The sequence below is a fragment of the Cyanistes caeruleus genome, chromosome 9 (assembly GCF_971803275.1).
Source record: "Cyanistes caeruleus chromosome 9, bCyaCae1.hap1.1, whole genome shotgun sequence".
Classification (NCBI taxonomy): domain Eukaryota; kingdom Metazoa; phylum Chordata; class Aves; order Passeriformes; family Paridae; genus Cyanistes; species Cyanistes caeruleus.
Window position 1 is genome coordinate 28,243,681 of NC_141709.1, and position 23,644 is coordinate 28,267,324.

At 40.3% G+C, this 23,644-nt stretch overlaps 1 protein-coding gene and 1 long non-coding RNA gene across 13 annotated transcripts in view; one reads left to right on the forward strand and one right to left on the reverse strand.

The window, feature by feature from the left end:
• The window catches only part of ELAVL4 (ELAV like RNA binding protein 4), a 97,297-nt gene that overhangs the window by 8,763 nt on the left and 64,890 nt on the right, over positions 1-23,644 (forward strand). For 3 of the 12 annotated variants that reach the window (XM_086842554.1, XM_086842561.1, XM_086842564.1), the window contains exons 1-2: positions 10,729-10,783; positions 17,090-17,134. The exons of 4 other annotated variants lie outside the window; for them this stretch is intronic. In XM_086842554.1, coding sequence (XP_086698680.1) covers positions 10,766-10,783; positions 17,090-17,134 — 63 coding nt within the window. In that variant the 5' untranslated portion in view covers positions 10,729-10,765. Of the gene's footprint in view, positions 1-8,309; positions 8,423-10,332; positions 10,784-17,089; positions 17,135-23,644 lie in introns of those variants that run through there. 5 more of the 12 variants (XM_086842556.1, XM_086842570.1, XM_086842568.1 and 2 more) reach the window with 4 other exon arrangements.
• LOC147651736 (uncharacterized) lies at positions 1,850-10,670 on the reverse strand. Its single transcript, XR_015273957.1, has 2 exons — positions 9,746-10,670; positions 1,850-8,409 (listed from the first exon to the last, which is right to left on the reverse strand). It is a non-coding gene; the product is annotated as an uncharacterized LOC147651736 (long non-coding RNA).

Consider the following 23,644-nt stretch of genomic DNA (forward strand, 5'->3'; position numbering starts at 1 on the left):
GCAGGGTTGGACACTACATCAGTGACCCCATCAGCCACTTGAAGTTACACCATCCTGATGGGGTCATGTGTGACTTAGCAATCACTTAAGGATTCTGCTAATGCACAAGAAACTGATTTGGATTCCCAAATCCCAGCCTTGCCCATCAGAACCTTCCTCCCATACAGGAAGCAAGAGCTTTTAAGGGGAGCAGCTGCAGCCAGCCAGTGAACCAGAAACTGACAGAAATGTGGGTGAAGTGTCCCAGAGTGGTATGGCACTCTGACAGACATCCACACAAGAGGCAGGACTAAAGGAAACATACAAATAGATGCTATTTAATTAGGACTTGCACAGAAAAGCATCTGGTATAATTGGTTAAGAGGAAGTCTTCACTCAGGCAACATTTATTGGGATATACACAATGTCCAGTTGTAAACACTAATTAAACAGCAGGACTAAGGTAACTGAGTTTCGCCTCCCTGCCTAAGATGTAAGCTTTATAATCCATGCTGTTATGGGACAACTGTGAGAACAAATAATTGCACATCCAAGAAGTCAATTAGGCCCTTCTTTTGTAATGACATGCTCCAGAGGTCAGAGAATACTTTGTCTTGAAGTAATATAGCTAGTTTTTTACAGAGATTGAAGCTTGATTGCTGTTCAGTGCTTGTGAGGAAACTGGCAGTGGCAAAACAAGCCTGATGGATATCCCACCCTGTCTGGTGGTGTCTTACGTGACCCACCACCACCAGGCTCTAGGCACCCTTAAGCCTTTTGGTTTCAGTAAACAAATTCTCTTGATTTTGAGCCATCCAGCCCATAACAATTCCTCTAGAAACTCACATCATTGACCATGTATTATTTCAAAATATATATATTTCAAATTTCAAAATTTCAAAATATATATATATATAGTTTGAACTAATACAAATTCCATGGCAAGTACACGTCCATTAGCTACAAATTCATATTGCAAACCCATACTGCAGAACTTCTTTAGATCTTCTGCAATGGGTGCAGCCTGGCTTTACCTCATACCCCACCCCAGGCTGCCTCCAGTTTATTTACAGGCAAGCCTGGACCATCTCCAGCATCTCCAGCATCCTTTCTCCTTGGCAGCACAATACCTGCCATTGCAATCCCTTCAAAGACAGCCTCCATAACGACAATTCTGATTTATTAACTTCTTGCTTATCTTCCCTGTACTGTTGGAATGACCTAATGCTGCAAATGGGAAGGAAAACGAGAGGTTTAGAGGGCAGTCATACAGAACCACAGAACATCTCAAGTTGGAAGGTACCATAAGTATCATCGAGGGCAGCTCTCAACTCCTTGCATGACTCCCAGTCCATGTGACTCAGAATGTCATCTTCTGTGAAGAGAGAGGGATGTTTTCCCTTGAATGCCATTCCAGGCACTAACATAATCTGTGGGATTAAGAAGCACCATACATTGTCACATATGATGAATAACTGAAATAGCGAATCTCCCATGAAGAGCCCTCTTCCAAACCAGTGACACCCACAGGAGTGTTTTGTCTTTTATGTGAACACCATTAAGGCTTTTTTTTAATAGTTATCATGACACAGTATAGGCTACAGTGCATTTGCTACACTTTCCAACTGTGGCCCTCAAATAATGTGAATTCTGTGAGAAGGCTGCAGGCTGAGCAGTGACAGACAAATGCACTGATATCTTAAGTTAGTTTACAGCCTTTTAAAGTGCACATCATTTTTTTCACAAACTAAATACCTGTAGCAAGTGGAAAACCTAACATTAAAAACTTGTAATGTGTTTTTTAAGTTCATAATCTTTAGCAATATATTAAAATGGACAGTAGATATAAAACTATACTCAAAACCTTAAATGTTTTCACAAGAATTTTTACTTTTAATAATTTAATTTATTGCATTTTAGGTTTGAAAGTAGCAAGGACAATTTCAAACGAAAACTTCAAAAACAATATATAACCAAAGACTTTTTCAGGATGAAAGAACACATGCAAGGAGGATCAAGACCCTACAGTGAGATCAGCTATTAGCTAATTAAATATGTGACTAAAATTCATCATTTTAAATAGCAGCCGTATTGATGGTGAGCAATCTGGTAAGTAAACAAATGATAGTGGATTTTTTTTCATCTCTTCAGAGAGAAACATTTATCTTAATAAGATTCACTGTGCCATAATGCACGTGGAGTAAGTCAATGTCTACTAATTAAAGGACATTGTCAACCTGATTCTCTGAACAGCTAATTAAAATATGTAGCATCTAACAACAGCCTTTCTTGCAAAATACGCTCTGTTTAAAATACACATCCCTGGAAAAGTTACTTGTTTTCCTATTCCCTTGTGTTTGCCTCTTTAAATGTTTTTTCAAGAAAGGAGGATCTGCTGAGCTGAGGTTCTATTTCTGTTCCATTGAGTTCCATTGATACACACCCATGTACTAAGGCAGAAGCCCAATTATTTGTAGGTCTAAAAGGCGACACAAGACAACAATGACACTAATCCTAAGGGTTTGCTGTTGTTGCTTTTTCAGAGATGACATGATATTACTCTCTCTGGTTTTTGTGAGGGTTTTAGATAGTCTAGATGTTACTTGAAACTGTAAAATTTTCAAAAGGAAATGTGATTTTCATATTGATGAGGAATCTTTAACCTCCCATTTTATGTATTACATTAGTTTCTCAGAATAAGCAGGCTTCTCTCTTTCTTATTCTGATTCTGTAAGTAGCTTTTTCAAGAAAAAGAAGTTGTTGTAGATCTGTCAGCAAGGCTCTGGGAGTAGGAGGATGTTTGGATTTCCGGCATATTGCAACGCAGTTCTTGGCCACCAGCAAAGCTATGTGTGTGAATCTCATTTTATATCCGTTGTTTGCAATACCACATATTTTAAGAGGCATTTGAAATAGTCTCTGTACTCCTAATCACAAACCATTCCCTAAGAGACTCTGAGAAGGTAAAATACAAACATTTACAGGACTTAAGATAGACAGTGAATGAAATTACGCTGTCATGGAATTAAAATAAAATCAGTTACATCTTGAACAATTTAGTCTCTGTTCAAAGTTCTTAGCTCAAATCAGCTTATTATTTGTTATGTTTGTTTTTCTCTCCCAATTCAGATTGTCTTTTTATGTGTCATACCTTTTACATTAAAACATTAGTCAGATAATCTCATTAGCCAATTTTTAAATCTATATTAAAATGTATTTCTGCAGTGCAGAAACCCAAGACAGTGGACTACAAACTCTGTGACTTATTTTTCAAACCTGGAAGTATACAGAGCTCATCTTCAATTCCTATTTGCATTATTTTTTTCCTCTAAAGATCACCCGAGTCACCACTCCCACCATTTCCCCTTCTTTTCTATCCTCGACCAGTACAAGGAAAACATCATTTTCCCAGCCAAGGAATATGCAACATCCTTCAGAATGCGTCAGAGCAGATCCCTCATCAGCCAGAGGAATCACTGTGTTAATTTGAAGTCCTTCCTGCCCAGCAGCACAGAACAAGATTGGGATCACCACATGGTTTTTATTCTCCAGCAAAGAGGCGATTTTAGCATTACCTAATATATTAGAAACATTTTCCTTTCATGTACCTGTGCCCTTTTGTGGGCAAGCACCCAGCTCCTCCTCCCAAATTATGACAGCTCAGTGACTGACCAGAGGCTTTGGCAATCTTATACAGGACAATAACTCGAAACCAAACCTCTCTCTTGCAAATAATTCCATAATAAAATGTAACTGAGGACTGTGTCAGCAATGACTTAGGAGGGCAAAATGCATTTTACATTTCTAGAGCTCTCTGCAGTGTTAACGGGAGTTAAAACCTAGTTTAGTCATTAAAGTAATCAGGTATGAATCAAAGAAATTCAGGAGATGCTGTTGTTGAGAAAGCAGAATTATTTTCATGCAAACAAGCATTTTCATCATTCTAACTTCTTTCTAATGCATATATGTCTTTAATAAACAAACACATTATTTTGAATTGTATCAAGGAATTTTCATCTGTAATACGGTTCAAACAAAAAATACTAAAATGCTAAAAGCACTTTGGTTTTTTAAATACACATCTAGCATGTTCACTGCCATAATGCAATATTGTAAATGCCAAAAAAGTGAATCACTGATATATAATTTTAAAATGCCAGTGATTTCCCAGCTGTCACTGATCTTGGAAAATTTCCCCAGTAGCATGTGGAGATCAATAATTGTTTACAGACTTTTTAGTCCCAGTTTGTAAGGGGGGTATCACTGTGGACTATGTCAAATCTTTTAACTGTGAAGTTACAGACTGGTTTCACACCTAAGTCTATCCAAAAGCCCATCATGCTAAAGAAACACAAGAGTGATGACCCACGGAACTACTGCTTGTCCTCTGGAACAATAATGGTGCAAGTCTGCAGGAGACATTCCTGAAGAAAGGTGATTAGAAGTAGTATCCAGCATGGATTTTCCAAGGTTTGCATCACCTGACCAAGCCTAATGACCTTCTGTGATGCCCTGGAAGATATGCAGATCTCTAAGGCAGAGCCGTACATATTGCCCACCTCGCCTTCAGCAGGGCTTTCAGCATGGTCTCCACAGCTCACTGGTATCCAAGCTGGAATGTTACAGTGTGGATGGGCACACTGCAACAGGGGTGAAAATCTCCTGCCAGGCCCAAGGGGCTAACGAGTCCTACTCCCCCTGGCAGCTGTTTACCAGCAGCATTCCTTGGGAATCTCCCCTTAGACCTAAGCCACAGAATAGCTCTCAGTGTCCTGGAGGAGAACACAGAGCACAAATTATTGATCCCTTTTTATTTTTTTAGGATATGTAAGCACTGAAACAGGTTGCCCAGAAAGGTTGGGGAATCTCCATCCTTGGAGGTTTTCAAAACATCGTTGCACCATATCCTCAACAAACTGATGTGATTTCAGTGTTGACCCTGATTTGAGCAGGAGTTTGCACTAGAAGACCTCCTGAAGTCCATTCCAGCTGAATGATTCTATGATTCTGAGAAAGAGGCTTTTCAAAGTCCACCTTTGCCATCCATCCTATCCTTAGGTTTTCCCTATACATGTGTAGTTCTGGGCTGATGTCAAAAGTAAGTAAATTAACATGTCCTCCTCATCCTTGTAGCTCAGAAGCAGGTTTAAGATCAATACCCTGTGCATGCTGATCCTAAATTCCATGGCAACGTTAATGTATCCCATTAGCAGAAAATACCCTTCACTCACTATTTTTCTCTCCTTGCACATGTACTCACACGAAAGCTGGTAAAGAACCTTCCTCTTCTGAATCCAGATGATTTTCTATTCGATGTTTTTCAGAAAAGGTACTAAAAAATAATTTCATCTTTGATTATGTCTCTTTACAGCTTATTCATCAATGCTTTTAGTTATGGCAGATCAATTATTTTCTGTGGTCATCCATTTCTCTTTTGTTTAATTTAATTTTTCATCAGCTGAATCTTTTCCTTCTTTAACTGAAATGAGAGCTAAGGTTTCACACGCATCACTGTGTCCATAGCTCGGAACGTTAATTGGATAAGAAACTGTGATGCAAATTGCTAAACGGGTAAATTCTATATCCCAACACTCTAAAGAAATGTGAGTTTTGCACTGTTCTTGTGAAACCCAGAATTTAATTACATTACTCCACGTAGTGAAGTCGAACACACTGAAACTGGTGTCCCCTTACAACCTTTCAGAGGTTTCATCTCTTCACAGCTACATTTGTACTGCAAACTCCCTGCTTAGCAAATCAGACATTGCAGGCAATCTTCAAAATGAACAATAACACTGCAATGTAGTCATTTGTCACAGGATTGCACATTCTAAATGTGACACTATTTAGCAAACAGTAAGAAATGTATACTGGAAATGAACCATATATTTTCTCCCTAATTCCTTTAGTAAGAGTGGTTAAACACATTAAGTTGTGCAGTTTCGTATCCAAGGTCTTATTTCCAGCATTATAAAACACTGCCAGAAAGTATTTAAACCTTCTTTGTGTGTATCATCATAAAGAAAAAAATCTGAATTGTAAGGAAAACTTCCAAACATACACATTTAAAGTGACAACTAGAATTCTCCAAATTTGTGCAATTAAAACAACATAAAATGCAATTTCTAAGATATTATATATATACAAAATGATTAAGCATTAAAATAGCCAGAAGCCTTTTTGGGGCAACTATAGCACACATCGGTGGCTTTGCCACAAACTGAAGCCAAAGATGAATTTCTTTTAAACCCATGAGAAATCCAACACTTTTCCTTAGGTGCAGTACTGTGTATGTCAATAGAGGAAGCAGTTTAAGCATTTTCAAACAGAAAAAAATATCTTAAAAGTCCAGAAAGATATAAACAGTATAGTCTTCTTTATCCTTGTTCTTTTTTTCACTCCTGGCTATGCAAATTAGAAAAAAGTAGAAAGCTGTGATAGCAGTGGAAGACTCACCAAAATACATTTCAAAACTAAGAAAAAATATTTAAATTGGTATAAAAAAATCAATAGTTATACTGACAGTTGAAGGCAGAGTGAATATGAAGTCATGTGGCTCTGAGGCCTGATCTTTTAAGCTGCTCCTAATTAAATGCAGCTTTGCTCTTACTGGATGTTAAGAGCTTTCCAGGTTACTGCCTGTATTAAAGGAAAATTAGATACTTATCTGTATGAATGTCGCAAAGTTGATTGAAAAAAGATAATGTGTGAAGACTGCATCAAAAAATAATATTGCTGATTCATTCTAATGTGCTTAGATGTCCCTGAACTCTGATGGTTCATCAGTACCTCATAGTATGGGTCATAATCCTTAGCAGATAAATGCTTAATCCGAGATAAATCGTAATAAATCCAAATGAGATTAGACCTTTACCAAAATATCCAATGAGCGGTGTAAAAACATCTTTGAGTGACTGTGATACATCAGTGGGAGTCACCAACTGAATTCTTTACAGAATAGCAGAGAAGGTGCAATAATACTTAAAAGCAAAGCAGAACTGTTCTGATCAGCACCACTCGGGGGCTGGTGTTGAGTGTTCTTCACCAGCCTCCCTTCTTAACAATATTCCTCTGATCTGTGAGGCTTCATGGTTTACATCAGTGTTCTGTCAAAGTCACCTACTTTCTGAAACAAATGTTTTATTTATCTCTTCCTTCCCACTCCTACTATTGTGAATCCGAGTAAAACCTGCAGGAGCCTTAAGGCTAAAACATTCAGAGGGATCCACTGGCATTTTCATCCCCTCTGTATTTGGTAGCTTATGATATCAGGTTAACTCGTTAAGTATTTACAGTAAAGGACATCTTTGCATAGCATTTTAAAAAATCAAAAAGACACAGTTAGTAAAATTCATGGTGCTATGACTGAGTAAATGTGTTATGGTTAGAGATGGACAAAAATATAAGAAAAACTGTTTACTGTTAAAATCTGAGATTGAAAATCTAGACTCTTTACAAGGCAGAAATTTTGCCTGCCTTCAGCTGTGACACAAATATAACCTCTTAACCTGTTAAATGTAAACAAAAAGCTTTTGTCTTTAAGAAAAAGTATTTCAGCTACATTTTTAAGTTTTTTATTCTGTAATAATAAAACCTCCAAGAAATTATATTCTAAAAAATTGTGTTCCCTTATATCCAGCGATTTGGAGGAAAAATCGTTACAAGAAATCACTACTTAATAAATTGCAAACTGAATTAAATTACAGCTGTGAATGAAGCTGCCCATGGAAGTCTGAGTTCCATTAGCATTACTGAACATACTCGGAGTCGTGATCCTGGGACATTGACTTCCATGGGAGTTTTGACTGTGGGAAGAATTAAAGTTTGTATCTGATGTCCTCAAAGCCTTTGATGTGTTTATAGCTTTTATAGGTCAGTTGCAAAGATAAGCTTTGTAATGGCTTTCTACACTTACTCTGGAAAAGCACTTACACTCTCTTTCCATTGCTTAAAATACAGAACTATTTACTTCTGACATTTGCTATTTGTCCTAAACACCGTGGTGTGTATCGATTCAAAAGGCATCTCCTGAACGGGCAATTTCCTTGCCCTCCTGTGACAGCACAGAGAAGCCACCAGATGTTGTCACCGTCTGACTTCGGCTGCTGCTGCGGTTTCATCACCAGGTGATGCGAGCACAGCTCTGCCTTGGGTGTTACGATTTTAGCAGTGACCTGGGTGAGCGCTTCTCGTTTGCAGCTCCCGCCCCCTCCATTCAGCCCAGGTTTCCAAACTCCAGCAGATCCCATTGTTGGTGGCTCCGAGGAGACAAAGAAACGGGGCGGGCGGTGGGAGGAGAATGATGAGCAAGGTGCTCAGGTAGAGACAGCAACACAGGTGATCTCTAGCGCAGGTGTAGAATGAGCACTCACATCCTCTGAGCTGAGACTTCACCTCACTTTCACTGCCTACAACACACGACTCATTTTTCTGAAGGAGAAACGTAAGTTCTTATTTTAGAAGGTGTTTTTGTTGGTGGTTTTGCCATGTAACTAAGAAATGAAGTAACAAGAAAATGAGCTATATCTTTTACTTTGTGTAGCTTTTAAATCATGCATTAGAAGTACTGAGGTATAAGAAACATTCACAATTACTTCTTATTTGAGCAGATCTACCTAGGATTCTCTTTTCCTAATAACTACATTGGTCTTTATGCTTCTCAAGGGTAAATGACTTTTGACTATGACTATTTTTGGTTACATTTTTAAAGAGTTGATAGGAATATTTGAATTGAAACTTGCATCATCAAGCCAATGCCACATAATGATCACTAGTTGTACAAAAGTGTAGACCTTTCTCCACACCTGTCTAGAAATATTTGCACTGTAACCAGATCCAGTAGGAGCTATAAAATCGTAGATGCATGTTTTTGGAGTATTAAGTAGTAATTTTTATTTTTTTTTTCTGAGACCTAAAAAAATCTAGGCAAATAACTGAAATCCTGAATAGTGCAGCCTGGGTATGCCACAAATAAAAAAGCTGTATAAGAGATGTCATTTTCTTGGGTATACAGAGCTCAAAGTGAAACACTTTTAGAAAAGCTGTTGTCTAATGTGGTGATACCTTATCATTTAATGGATTGATGCCCTTTTCCTGACTGTTGTTTGCAGCTAGACTTCACAGTTTTTAAGAATACAAATACCTCTTCAAAAGTTGTAGAGGCTGTAAGGCAGGAAGGATTTTCCATCATTCTGTCACAATAAACACATGGAAAATATCCAGCGCACCTTAAAGTACAGCAACACTACTTTGGGTAGGAGAGAAGCATTCTGAGACCAGGACACTGGTTAGGGGCAGATGATTTAATATAAAAGTGCTGTGAAAAAGTCAAACTTGTTTACAGGAAGACAAATAATCTTACTTTAGCTTTGTCTAGATTTCTGACAATGACATTTCATATCTCCTCTGTTTAGAATAATTCATGTATTTTAGGGGTTGCCTGCACAGAGTGTATCACAGATCCTTTCCCTATGTGATAGCATGTCTCTAAAACAGGAGGATTTGGACCAAACTAATAGACAGATGAAGCCAAACAAACAAATTGCTGCTATGCTAATTTCTGAAACAGATGGCTCTGATCCAGCATTTGCTGGGAAATGCAATTCCTTGTCAATCTAACACAGAATCATGTCTGTCTTTCTGTAATCCTGTATGTATAACATATAGGGAGGAATCTGGCTCAGAATACTCCACCCACAGCTAAATTTATACACAAAGAACTGAAAAATCAAAGTGCATAAACAAGTAAAGATTCTGCCGTTCTTACTGGAAGTGGAGACTGGACCCTGTTTTGAAGTTTCAGGTACAGATCTTCAAAAGGCCCAAGATGTTCAGTCTTTCCTCACTTTGTGGTAGAAATCCTCTTGAAATCAATGCTAGTTGTATATATGGCTTACAGCACTGAAGTAAACCAGGAAAGCTAGAAGCTTCTAATTATTTTAGACTCCAGGCATTTTATTTAAATATCTGAGATTCTGTTACTTTTAACCAGGCTACCTGAAACATGTGAAAACGTAAATAATTTCACACCCAGGTTCCTGACCAGGCCACAGCTGAGGCTGTGGGTCTAATTCAGCTTCCTCAGACAGTCTGTCTTCGCTGCTGGTGCATCTTCATCTAAATTTAGCCTAATGTTAAGAATGACCTACACAGCAAGAAAATAAACTGTTTGAAAAAATATAGGACAAAGCTTATGTCTGAGGAAAAGCTTCCCACAATGTTCTATTTGTGGCACACGATCATACATTTGTGTCACATCATCTTATCCTTTCCTTGAGCGGCGATTGAAAAAGAGGCTTTTTAACCTACTCAAAATTCTTCCCTCATACATCTTCACGGCGCAGGGTCACGGACGCAGTCAGAGAGAGGGGGAAGCACCTGCGTGGCGGAGCTCAGCACAAACCTCACCTTGCCCGCCACACTTCATTCATTTCCATTCCCACACCGGGAGCCACCTGGGAGGGAGCGGAGTTGTGCGGACCCTCCTGGCTGCGCTACCCCGGCTCCGGCTCTTCCCTCCCGGCACCCCCGCGCCCCACACGTGCGCCCTCTCCGCGGCCAGGGCTTTCCCCCGCATCCCGCACAGCTGCTGCCGGTTCCGTGAGCCATAAGAGCCCTCCCCGCCCCGGCCGCCGCGGTCACTCGAGCGTTGCCGGCGGAACATGGCGGCGGCCCCGCTGCCTCACGCCGCTGCGTAGCGCCCCGCCCGCCTGCGCGGGAGACCCCGTAGACGCCATCGCCACGTGCGGCCGCGCGCCCCGCTGGTGTCAGCCCGCGGCAGCGGAAGATGCGCGGCCGGAGCGCGGTGAGCGGAGCCCCGGGGCCGGGAGCGGTGGGGATGGGGCAATGGGGCCTTTCCGCCTTTTCCCGTCGGCGAGCGCTCCCGGGGAGCGCAGGTTAAACCTCTCCTTTCACCCCGCTTCAGGCGGTGAGTCCGCCCCCGGGGCGTCGAGTGCCGCCGGGAGCGGGGCCGCGCTTGGGGCGGTTTGGGTGATGCCGCTTGCGTTCATTCCGCTTTTTTTAAAAAAAAAAAAACCAACTAAAAAGTAATTTTGTGCTGTGTTTCCGAAATTAGAGGTTTTAGAAGGAACATTTGCCCATAGGGGACTTGTGGGGTGCGGGACCAGGGGGATCCAGCGGGGTGGGGGCCCGGGCCCTTCCAGGGGCTCCTGGCGGGGCTGGGGGCGGCTCCTCCCGGTGTGTCTGTGCCTGCTCCTATTCCACGGCTTCGCCTTGTTTCTCTACCTGGGTTACTCTGTGACACGTATGCGAGTTCCAGGCTCAGTCCCGTTTACTGCGATGAGTACAATTAAGGTGTTTTTAATTAAAGGCATTACCCATGACTGTGTAGTTTTAATTGCCTAATAGCTACTCTGGAAGTTAGTGCTGGTTTTGTGCTGATAGCATTTTTTCCTGCAGCAGGCTGATGGTATATGAAGTATTCCCAGATGTTAAAAGGTTGGCATGGATAGAGTTTAAACTTCTGTTCATTTATTACGCCATACATGAAAAAAAAAAAAATCCTAAAGCAAACTCTATCAATGAGCATTTGTGTTAAAGAATATAGATTTCCTTAAATAATTTCTTTGAGTTCTTGTTCAGTGCGGTGGCACGCCTTGAGTAAGACTCACTGGTTGTGGAGGCTGCTGGCAGTAAGGCTGCCTACTGTGATAAATCATCTCTTAAATTTCACCAAAGCAAGAGCAGGACAGCTCATATTGCATCACTTGCTCAATTTGTTTATTGGTTCTTAAGTAGGTCTCCCACTGGTGTCATTGGAAGGTTGTTTTATCCAGTGCCACCCTCAGTGCTATTTTAAGACTTTTATTATCTCCTTGTATTAATAGAGGATCACTAAATATTATTTAACAGGTATATTGGAGATTTGGTTTTGTGCCAGCACTCGGCCTTTTCTTGTAAGAAGGGCCAGGGAGAGCAATTGAGAATTCTCATAATAAAAACAAGGCAATAGTTCCCCCTGTTTTTTAATTCAGAAATTCTAGAACAGTATTGGAAACCTTAAACAAGAAAGTTCTAGTGGTTGAAAAGCAGAGCCTGCAACACACTCAAAGCAAAAATGAAATTGATAGTCTAATTTTACTATCCACACTGAGTGACATCTGAAATAGTAAGGAAGCCTAAATGATGGAAAGTAAATTAGATTTTTAAATTAGGTAATGTTTGAAGATGTTAGAGTATTACTACATTTATTTCCTTGTTAATATTCTGAGATGTTTTAGGAAAAAGTAAGGAAAGATAAATCATACCAAAATAATTTAAATGACACTTAAAAAAAATCAATTACAGTGTGAGGCTTATTGCTATGCAGAGGAAGAAGCCTTTGCACAGAAATAAGCCTTTTACTTTATTCCACCTATTGAACAGAAAAATGTAGACTAGGGAGAAAGTGCTTGTCTTGCTTTGGCAGTGGAGAAGCTTGGAAATAGTCTGAGGAAATGGAGATTTCATTCAATTTCAGCACTGCTGGTGAGTTACCTGGCACAGGCATGTGTATTTTTATCTGAATTTTAAATGAGTTTTGAAACACAGTTAATTTTTTTAGCCATATGGAGGAAGGGCTTGTTATTTTTGTCTCAATATGGAGGAAACACCTGGAATTTACAAGTTTAAAATTAATGACTTTCAAGGAAGATGTGTACTGTGTTACTAGTTAAGAGAAAACTGCTTTACACATTTACTGGTTTTGTGAAAGGGGGAAAAGGTGACACCCTACATCTGTAAGTCAAAAAGCTACAGGCAGGACAGCAATTGTCTGGAACTTTAAAAGTGGAATGGGAAAGGTGCTGTTGTGGGCAGCCAATTCTTCCAGAATAGTTTAAAGGTTACCTTATTAGTGCCTAGTGATACATTAGAACAGAATTGTAGGAGACCATGGATGTCTCTTAAATTTAAAAGTGTATTTAAAAAAAAAAGTGGACTTTGGCTTCTCTGTAGGTGCAAAAATAACCTGGAAGCCAGTTCCAAGTTTGGTAGTCACAAAGAGTTATCATGTATCCCACTGGAGTATTGGGTTTTGTGCCAACACTGTAGGGGAGAGGCAGAAGTTGTTAATTTGCAGTCACTTTGCTGTTTGCATTCTGGGCTGTGGGTGGGAATTCCTTTTTTACCCAATTTTATTTTGCCTAGGTATACTTGGGGTTTTTACAGCTGGGAGTCAGCAACTTTTTATTAATTTTCTGGAAATAGATGTGTAGCAAATAAGTTCCTAAATAACTCCAGGTTGTGTCAGCATTTTTCTTTGCTTGTTTCTATCAGCATTAACTGTTACTGTCCAAATCAGCCTAGTAACAGTTTTGAAGAATGGCAGAAGTAATGAGAATAGATGTATTTTCTTGAAAGGGTAGTATATAAGAGGAGAGAAGTAAAACCTTAATATTGCCAGTTAGATTCCTATTATCTGTAACTGCTTTCTGGCCCTAAGGGAAGTTGGTACCTCTAACAGTAAAATCTGTGTGAAACAGCATCATAATCTTATACTGGTCTAACTGCCTGGATAAAAGAAAAACATGTGGAGTGTGGCATTATTGATGTGGCAGTTTTATCAGGATCCATTTGTAGTAACTGTGGATTTGTTCAGGATTAATCAGGGGAGTGTATAATAATTATAATTCTGGCCCTGCAAGAATTATACTACTGTTCTAAGCAGAAAAGAGTGTGTCACAAAACATGTCTGCCATACAGAGTTAAATCTCTGTGGTGCTTTCTTCACTTTTGCTCAGTTTTTGAATAAATTCATGGAAGAATCCTGCATTCAAACAACAGAGGACTTCAAACAAGGTGTAGGATTAAAGAGCAAGCTGAAAAATCATGACTAAACTCAGTAACAGTGACAAAATAATTGTGGTCACTTCTAATTAGTCTGTTTACTTCACAGTATCAATTCAGATTTTTCTAAGAAAGTATATATGCTAGTGTTTTTTTAATTAGCTCTCCTTGATTTTTCTTACATATCTTAATTAAAAGTTTGGTGCTAGTTGTTAATTATGATGTACTTGTTTAGCCTTTTGTTTAGTCTTTGTTCTGTTTATGAATGCTGTCTTCGAACAGCACCGCTCTTACTCAAACATCTTGCACGATAGTTTTCCTTGGGGGTTATGGAAATGATAATCAGCCTTATGCTTGCTCTGTTTCCAGGTGCCAGAAAGAGACTCTCTGGAAACGAGAGCTCAACAAACAGACATTTCATGTTCTATCGTCACCTAGTCCAGTTTGTCAAAGGTGGAATTTTAAAGTATTAGATTGGGCTGTAATGATAAGCAATCTGCTTGGGGATTTTCATGTTTCTGCCTTGGTTGGACTTCAAAGTTCTGCTTTCAGTGACCTTCTTTTTGTTTTGTGTGAAAAGAGGGTTGTAGTGGAGAATCTAAAAGTGTGTTGTCCTTCTCGCAATCTTTTGTATTTTGTCAGGCTTTTTTCCTCTCCAAACTCTGCAGCAAGTGTAGCATAGAAGCACAGAAAACTCTTAACCTCTTGCAAAAAGAAATAACATGTCAAATATTCCAGTATATAACTGGATTCAGAAAGCAATTGACTTGTGAACCAGGCTTGGTGAACCATTTTATTCACAATGTCTTTTCATTACTTATTCAGATAATTGATGCAATGTTTGAAGTCCCTGAAGTGCACAGAAGCATCTGCAATTTCATTGACATAGTAAACTATTTTAGAAAAGTACTTCAGTATCCTTACAATAGACAAAATATGCAGCCTTTGTTTCCATAAAGATTTAAAGTTAATGCATGGGAGATTGGATTTGGGATTTCCATAAATTAAGGGGAGTTCTCACCTTTCAACAGTTGGGTTTTTAGTACTGAAAAACAAGTGTCATTTCTCTGTGGGTTTTGTATGACTTCAGTAAAAATAAGCTTTCTGGTGCTTCCCCCGGTTATAAAAACTACTACTAATAAATGGTGGTATTTGTAAAAGTGCTGATACTTCTGCAGTCTAAGAATACATTGAACAGATGCCTCCTGTTGCCCTCTACTTCAGTGTGTTTACTGGTGCTTCATGCAGCCTAGGTCATATTCTTGTTTTCATGTTTCTGAGTGCTCCTGTAGCCTCTTCCCTCTGAATGCAGTCAGCTGCTCCCTGATTTGGTTTACGTGCTCTTAGTGTCTCCCTCGGGTTCTCTCCATTCACCCATCTTTCACAACAGGCTCTGCAAGCTTTGTTAATCAGCTCATCCATTTGCATTAGAAGGTGGGTTTTTTTTCCAGCACAAGAAAAATTGTTTTCACCCCTCACTGCTTGCTGTTATTCCTTAGTTTGGAGCTCCCTATTTTATTATCAAATTTACCACTTGCTGTATTTAGAGCTACTTTTCTGTGGGTTGGTTTGTGGTTTTTTTGGTGCATGCGTGTCCATCTATGTTATCTGGCCCCTTGCCTGCCTTTATAAGAGAAAAAGCTTACTTTTTCTTCTTGATTGATTTCTTCCACTTGGTTCCTTTCATTTTCTTCACTGACTAGTAGTTTTATCACTTCTGGGATTTCATGCACTATTTCCAACACAGTTGACTTTATTTGAACCATTGTCCTCCATATTTTCGTGCAATGTATAGCTAAGGAGTCTTTATGTAGCTGAAGTCATCGCATCTTGATGTTGTTAGCTTGTTTTCCCTTGGTTTTTTAGGCCTTTTTCAGTTAGGTACCGTCACTTGCTGTAAAATACCTACATGGCAATGTTTTCTTACGTCCAATATATAAACAGTGGATTTCCTGAGCTTCCCAACAATCATATCTACTATATATATCCTTTTGTATTTTTTTCTTATAAATGCATAATTCTAAATGTCTTTTAATGAGTTTTAATTTCTCAATTCATGATTTTTTTACATCCTTGCCAATTTCTTTAGTTGCAGTAGGCCATGTAAAGTCACCTTTTGCCAAACTGTCACTCATTGCTTATTCAGAACCCCAAATTGTCAAAGGTATATAAAAATGGATATTGTTTAAAATAAGTAACTTCTATTGGAGGAGCTTTGTATGCCAAAAGAGAAGCTTTCCTATTAAGCTGATGTGATACAAAGCTGGTCTGATACAGACTCCTGTATCCAGGTCTGTCGCTTGCCAACAGTTTTAATTGTTGTTCCTCATTCAAGTATTTCTGGTTTTGAATAGCTTCTGCTTCATTATGCTCCTAGTTTTTTCAAGAGAAGTCCTTTCTCTGCCCTGCTTGTCTGTTGTTCATGTATTTCCTGCTTAATAGATTTCTAACTGCCTGGCAAGTCTTCAGTAGATAGCAGAAAGGTGGAGTTTTCAAAGATGCTAAACTACTGCAGGTTTTACAAAATCAAATGTCCAAAAAGGGTCTTAATTTGATCTCATCCCTTAGGGAATTGCACAGCAGCAAAACTGGATGCTGAAGCCTTAGAAAAGCATTGTTTCCATGGGACAAGGATCTTGCTAGCAGCCTTAATGTGTGGGAGATTATTTCTGCCATACCATGATAAGACGAGATAAAGCACTTTGTATGCACTTACTAACATCTCATAATCCAGACAGTTTACTTTTGGTTGAATTGAGATGCCTGTTGGTGTTCACAATACCAACAATTTCTGTTAATGTACTCACTGCTGAATTCCACTGCTCTAAAGAAAACATCAACTTTTAATTATGTGCTGGAAGAGTCGTTCCAATTCCTCTCACTTGGGGCTCCATGCTGTGGTTTGTACTGGGCTCACTGGAGCTCTTCTCGGGCTCTCTCAGCAGCAGAGCACGCGATAGCACAGGGTTTGCTTTCTGCAGCTCTCCTTGGACGTGGCACTAGTCACAGGAAGTTAATCAGCACAATAGATGAAAGCAGGGAAGGAATCAAAGATGAAGAGATTGGTAGAGAAGGAAAAAATGGCATTTCTGGAAGTAAGCAGGACATTAAGCAGATTTGGTCTGAATTGTTTTGTTTATTTGTTTTCTGAGGAGGAAGCGTGATATTTGTTGGGCAGTAAAGCAGATTCTGGAAGAATGTGCCTAGAAAGGGGGGGACTAAACCTCAGCATGCTTAAAGATGGCTGCTGCATGGTTCACTCAGGGCTGGGCTGTATCCTTACTGTTCTGTACTGCCTCTGATCTGCATCAATTTTTCTGTGTAGGTTGCCCCTGTAGGAGTCAGCTCAAGGATCTCAGACTTTGTGCAGGTAGGAAGAACCTCCAGGAATGTCCACCAGGCAGCTTATCTTAGCAGATGTGTGATAGAGAGGAAGGAGTGAGAAGCAACAAATACTATATATTTGGAAAGCAATTCCATGTCATGCTGGGCACTTTTCAGTCCATCAGATAATTTACACTGACTGAACAGTGTCAGGAGGTTTTACTGTTTTGCATGATCTGTGAAGCCTCTCTTTCCCAATAAGTCACAGTCTTGTAATACCTTAACTGGACTTATCCTGTCATAATAGGACAGCCAAATTTCCCACTTCACCAGTGGGACCTTAGGAGGAAGAGCAGTTGCCACTTTGCATTTACCACAGCTGGCAGAGTGACTGGAGAGGTGAGAAACTTACTCTCCAGCCCAGCTATCTTCCTCTGGCAGCAGTAAAGACAAAACTGATGCCAGACTTCTCTCCTCTGGTCCTCTGCTGGTATGTGGGGGAAGATACTAAGGTCAGCCCCAGGCTCCGTGTGCTGTGACAGCGTAGGTTGTTCCCTTTACACAGATGGTCTGGCTAATGAGGGTACATTGCTGAACAGTTCTGAATCAGGGTTATTAACACCCAGAACTAACTACGCTTCATGGAACCACGGAGCTAAATAACCTGTAGTACTGGGATGCTCTGTGCGGGACAGACACTCACTTTTTGTGTGCCTGTCCATGTATCTTGGTCATCTTACCCTGCAAACATCTGACTGACAAAAATCCCAACCTGAGATACAGTATTGGAGGCTAGAGCTGGACCTATGCAGCCTGTTGTGTTTTTCCATCCACTTTCTCAATGGTAAAATGGTCTATTTAGAAATTGAAAAGCCAGAGTTTTGCCCTCTGTGCCCCAGCCCTGAGCTTAAATGGAGCACCTGGACTGGGGTGGTGGTGGAGGCCGCAGGTAGGACCCATCAGGGCACTTAACCCTGGGAGTACATGGCAGTGCCATGCTCCCAGCTCTTCTTCCTTGCCTGACTCCCTGAATCTCATGCTGCTCTCTGCAGGTCACTCTACTGGAAACCTGTTTGAAATTTTGCCAGGTTATGTTGCTTTTTGTAGTGTTGAACAACACATTTGGGATCTTCTTGCGGTATGGGAATGTCATTGGCTGATGTGGTTTTTTTCCCTCCGTCCTGTTAACCTGTCAGCTCTGATGCTCAGCAGTTGCCCTTTCCCAGAATGGTGAGACTGAGTTTGTGGGCAGGGTAGGAAAATGCTGAGGAGCAAATTCGGTACACTGGAGCATCTGGCGTGTTCATCTTGATCTGAATCTTACAAGCAGTCTCTTATGTAGAAATTGTGAGGGGTTTTTTTCTGGGTTCTTAAATAGATGAATCAAGTAAAGCCTCCATTAAGCTTGATTGCAGTGTTTTTAAAATTACTTCTATCTGGGTCTTGTGGAAGCATTTGGAGCAAGATTTTAGTGTATACACTTACATGTTGTTTTTTTCCCCAACATTCATTTTTAGTATCTGGTCTTATTTTGGTTTGCATGGTTGATGTGACTGTATTTGTGAGATGGTTTTTTCCTTCATTCATTACTTAAAAGCTTATGAAATGTGCAATAGCATCTAGTTTTGACAGATTCTTTTAATAAATTACTGTTATGATCCTAATGATACAGAAGGAGAGGTTGGCTCTGCTTTCCACATGGAACAGCAAGTGATGAAATTCAGAGTTGATTATTGAAGTAAATTCTGTATCTGTCAGCAGCATGTGCAGTGCTGCAGTCCTTATCATGGAAGTGTTCATACCTGCTGCTGTGGGCACAGGCCCTGTGTATGGGAGGCTCTCTGATGGTGGTGATTGGAGCTTTCAACATTCTAAGGCCTGACTGATGCCAGTGGAAAGAGAAAAAAACCTTTGTGCGTGTCAAGTCATCCAGGTCGCTGAGGAATGTTCTGTGCTAGCAGGAGTTTCCTAAGCATCAAAGTCTTTGCGCCCATGTGGCAACTGAGAAGTGACAACAGCGGGAATGGATAAAGCCATGTCATGATCCTCCAGCCTGGGATAGTCTCCCAACCAGCTGAAGAGGGTGGCTTCCTGAACAGATGATAGTTCCTAAATAATTGGCCTCATTTTCTGTGTTGACAGTCTTCCAGTTAACAGTGAGGTCAGTGGGAGTAATTGGTTAATAGCTTCATTGTGCCTTAAATTTAAATAGCACCATTAACCTCAAAGGTCACGAGCTGAAATTTCCACTACCAAACCACAGAATTTTATGGTATGCACCTATACTGCCCTGTTACTTTGGCAGAAAGCACAAAATTATGGAACTAGTCTGGAGAAAGACACAGAACAGATATGCTGGAGGGATTTTGCCATTTGTTTCCAGCAGTTGCAATTCTTTGTCAAATGTTCCACAGCATCACTGATATCTGGCTTTCCCTTACCCACAGAAGCAGGACCCTCTATCACAACAGAATAAAATCTTTTAAAATATTTTTAAATCTTTTAGAAAAGTAAATATATTTTTTTGCACACTAGCCCTACGTTGGTTATCTGTGCTTGCTTGGAACATTTTTTTAAGTTTTTAGGAACATTTTTAGACATTGGGGCTATGGAAAATGTTAAAAATAGGACTGTTTTCGTTTATTATGTGAGTTTAAAGTTCCTTCCTTGTACCATGTCAGAAGAACAATTAAGTTTTATCTGAGCAGAGCAGGGTGTCCCTAGGTGCAGGTTACAATGCATCCAGTGATACTATTAAAAGAAAGATCGTTTGTTGTTGCATTGGGGAATCCTTATAAAACATCAGGAAAACAGCCTGGAAGAATATAAATGTGTTCAGGCAATGGAGTGAAATATTCTTAAACTGCAGGGTGATGGCCTGTAGCTGGATAGGTTTTCAGAGCAGCTGTTTTGATGTGATTGTTGCTTTTCCCAACAGTCATAAATTGGATGTACTAGAACCCTTTTTTTTCTTAAGGCTTTGCTGTTCGGAGGTCCAGAATCAAAGCCTCTCTTATGAAAGCGAGATTATCTAGCTTAGAGTTCATGAAATAAACTTTGCTGTTTTGTTTTTCCTTTTGATAAGTTGTTTACATGCCTCCAAGGATGTTAGGCTTTTTCCATGTACAGACCAATGTAGTCTTGCAGGATTTGCTTTGTGTAGCTGTTACGGGTGCATTGAGTGTTGGCCGTGCGTCTGTGGTCTGGGTCTGTGCTAAACTTGCCTTGCTTGAATCACTACTTACTGAAGTACTTACTTGTACTTAGGAACAGCCATGCTGAGTTATGTTGAGGATTGCACTGTGTGTTAAGAGACACCAGTGTGGCAACAGTTCATTTAGGTGAGGGTCAGCTGGAGACCATCTGCCTTGGTCACGGTAAACCCGTGATGGCATTGGCCTGACCAAAGGTTGACTTTCTGCTGGAGCAAGGCTCCCCTGGTGAATGCTAGAGACCTCCTTAGTGTGCAGCCAGTGAAGAAGAGCATGATTTATCTTCCTCTGAGGTCCATAGAGCAGGACAGATGACCTGTGTCTTGGAAGTGCCCATTTCCTAGAACTTCCTGTACAAAAGGCTGGAGAGAATCACTGCCCAGCAGATGGGTAACTTCAGATGAGGTAAATTCATCCACACTGGCCTCTAGGACTAGTAAAGCCCATCTTCTCGCACACAGCTTTCCTCCACAGGCTGGAAAAAACACAAGCAGCCTGGCTACTGCCTCATCTTTCATCTGCCTGTTCAATGAAAAAACAAATCAGCAGTGGCTGTGGAAGAGGCAGTTCAGCACACAAGTGAACTCACTCTTGGGTGCCAACCTGCCAGCTTCTCCCTTGAAGCCCAAGCACCAAATATCTATTGCTAGATAATTGTTACCCAAAGTTATTTATTAGGAAATTTAGCCTGAAGAACAATTTCTATATCTACTAGCATTTTTTTTTTTAACTGCAATATTAAAAGTACCCATTGTTCATCTGCCCTACTTTAAAGGAAGCTAAAAATCATCTGCTAAGGTATGTCACACCTTGGAAAGAGAAGTTTAAAGAAAACCATAAGTCTGCATGAAAATCTGAAACTGGATAGGAAAACTGGAGTCATTCTGTTCCCAAGAGAAGAACTCCAGGAACTCTAGAGGGCAAGAAGAGGAGCTGCAGATTATTTTTTTCAGTTGTCTTTCTTTAGCCTCTCCCTGCTTTTGTGTCAGTATGGAAAGTTCAGTGTTGGCATTGCTCTTCTCAAATACTGCATCAGTTCTGGTTTTTATACCACTTACCCTCTTTTACCTCACTTTCCTTATTATAAAATAGTCATTTCTGTAATCTAAATTATACACTAAAGAATTGCATGAGCCATATTCCTGAGGGAGCTGTTCATCCCTGAAATTTGGGTACCTAATTTAGGCAGCTTATCTAACCTTTATTTCTTAAGGGGTAAAATAAAACAGACGTGCACAGGAAGCTTCTTGAAATTCCTGGCACTTGTACATACAGGTATAAGTTTTGGAGCATGAGGTAAGCTTGGTTTCTTTAGTAAAGCCATTTTAACCTTTTTCTCCATTCCATCATCCTTGGTTTGGGGATAGGTTGGATGAAAGGGTTTACCTGGAAATTACTAAGGAATAGTTTTTAATGCATGAAATTGTAATACTTATTTACCTTCTGCCCGCTGCTACTAAAATACTCTATGTAAGTGCCAGCTGCTCTAACAAGAAGTAATTTGGACAATTAATAGCTCTTGACACTTTTTATTGTCTTTATTCTCTATTGTATCTTCCCTGGTTCTGCATCCTCTCTGTGTAATTGCAAGTTGCAGAGACATAACCCTTCTGCATGCTGCTCACAGGTCTCCTTTGATTCCTCCTGTACCTCTGTTCTGATCCAGCCACCTTGCACTCTTCCCCAGATCTTTCTGATCACTGTCTCAAAGCTTGGAAACATCAGCACGTTAATCTCCTTTCAGGTTTTTATCTTTGTTCTTGTTATTGATATTATTTGGCCCGAGTGCAAGGTGTATAGCACACTGTATTACAGATGGGCTTAAAGCAAATCCATCAACTGTTCTAAAATTAGGCAATGCTGGTTGAAAGACTCTGTTCACATTTTTTATGAAGGTTTTTGTGCTTATACATAGGCACATTAAAAATGGCTGAACTCATGTAAATCTCCCTGGTAAGTCTGGAGTTCCTCAGTGCCTAGGTCCTTTCATTATTTACAAGTAAATACATTTTAAAAATGCAGTCATAAATCTTTGAAAACATCTTCATTTGTGCTCAGTTGAAACTTTGCTAACTCTATTATACAAAATTGACAGCAATGTAGAAATGTTTTAACTCTCCCTGTAGGTAGGATTGAGTCCTGCTTGTAGTGATAGGAAAGCAAGCTGTAGGATTTAGGATGTCTGTCGTGTACAACTTTTAGTATCTGAATTTAAAAGGAGGGAAACAAAATAGGGGACTGAAGACATTAAAATCTATATTCCTGAGCCGGAAGTAAAATAACTGGAAAGGGGAGAAAGAATTACTGGTACATTACTGCTGTGTTAACATGTTTACCTTGCAGTGTATGCTGCCTTTTGCTTTTCAGTTTTGCGGTGCTGACAGTGGATTCTGTAAAATGGATTGAAAATTGGCCAGGCAGGATTTGCTGGGTCCGAGTGGACGCTCTGTGTTGCAGAGCAGCAGTTCAGAGCTGAGAGAGGAGTGTGGAGCCAAGGATGCTGCTGGCCTTCAGACTTGCTAAGGTGCTGAATCATCTTCTCCAAACCCTTCTTGCACTGTAGCAGAGCTGCTGGCCCCCTTCCCTGGCTGGTCTGTGCCCTGACAGTCACAGGAATCCCTTGCTGAGGTTATTCCCTAGCACACGTGCACGCCTAAATCTGTGTGGCTGCCCAGCTTCTGGTGGAATTGAGGATGTGGTTCCTATCACTACTAAGGCTTCTCTCGCCATCAGAGCTATTTACATCTATTCATTTTGTTACCTCTGTGCTCTGCTGTGCCCTGGAGAGTTTTGTTCCAGTCTCTCAGCGTTCAAACATGAGTATCCACAGTGGGGTTTGCAAATACACACATCTTTGGAAAATTGGCATGTGATACTTAGAGCAGCTATGCAGCATCCAAATTACACATCTCATAAGGCATGAAAAAGAAAGTGGGCAAGCAACATTAAATAGCATATTTGTGCAAAAGCATCTGAAGTGTGATTTCTGTGGGAACTGTGACTACTTGCCTAAGCTTTGTGCATCTAAATTCCTCATTTAGGGTTGTAAGCATTTAAGAAGGCTTTCTGTCTTGTTTTGCATCTAATGTCTAGCTCTTTAAGGAGCTAGAGCTCTCACAATTCTTGATTTTTCTTCTGGGGTTTTTTTTTTCTTATCTCTTTTCTGGGTTTAGATCCAAAAAGAGATAGATAGTTTTTCCAGGTAGCTGTGTGTTTTACTTCATCTCCTCGGCATCAGGAGGAATTTCATTGCACCACACAGAACGTTGCATCGGCAGCAGAGTTTGTGCAGCTTGTCAGTGGGTTCCACAGCAGGGGCAGGACAGGAAGCAGGGACAGGTTCC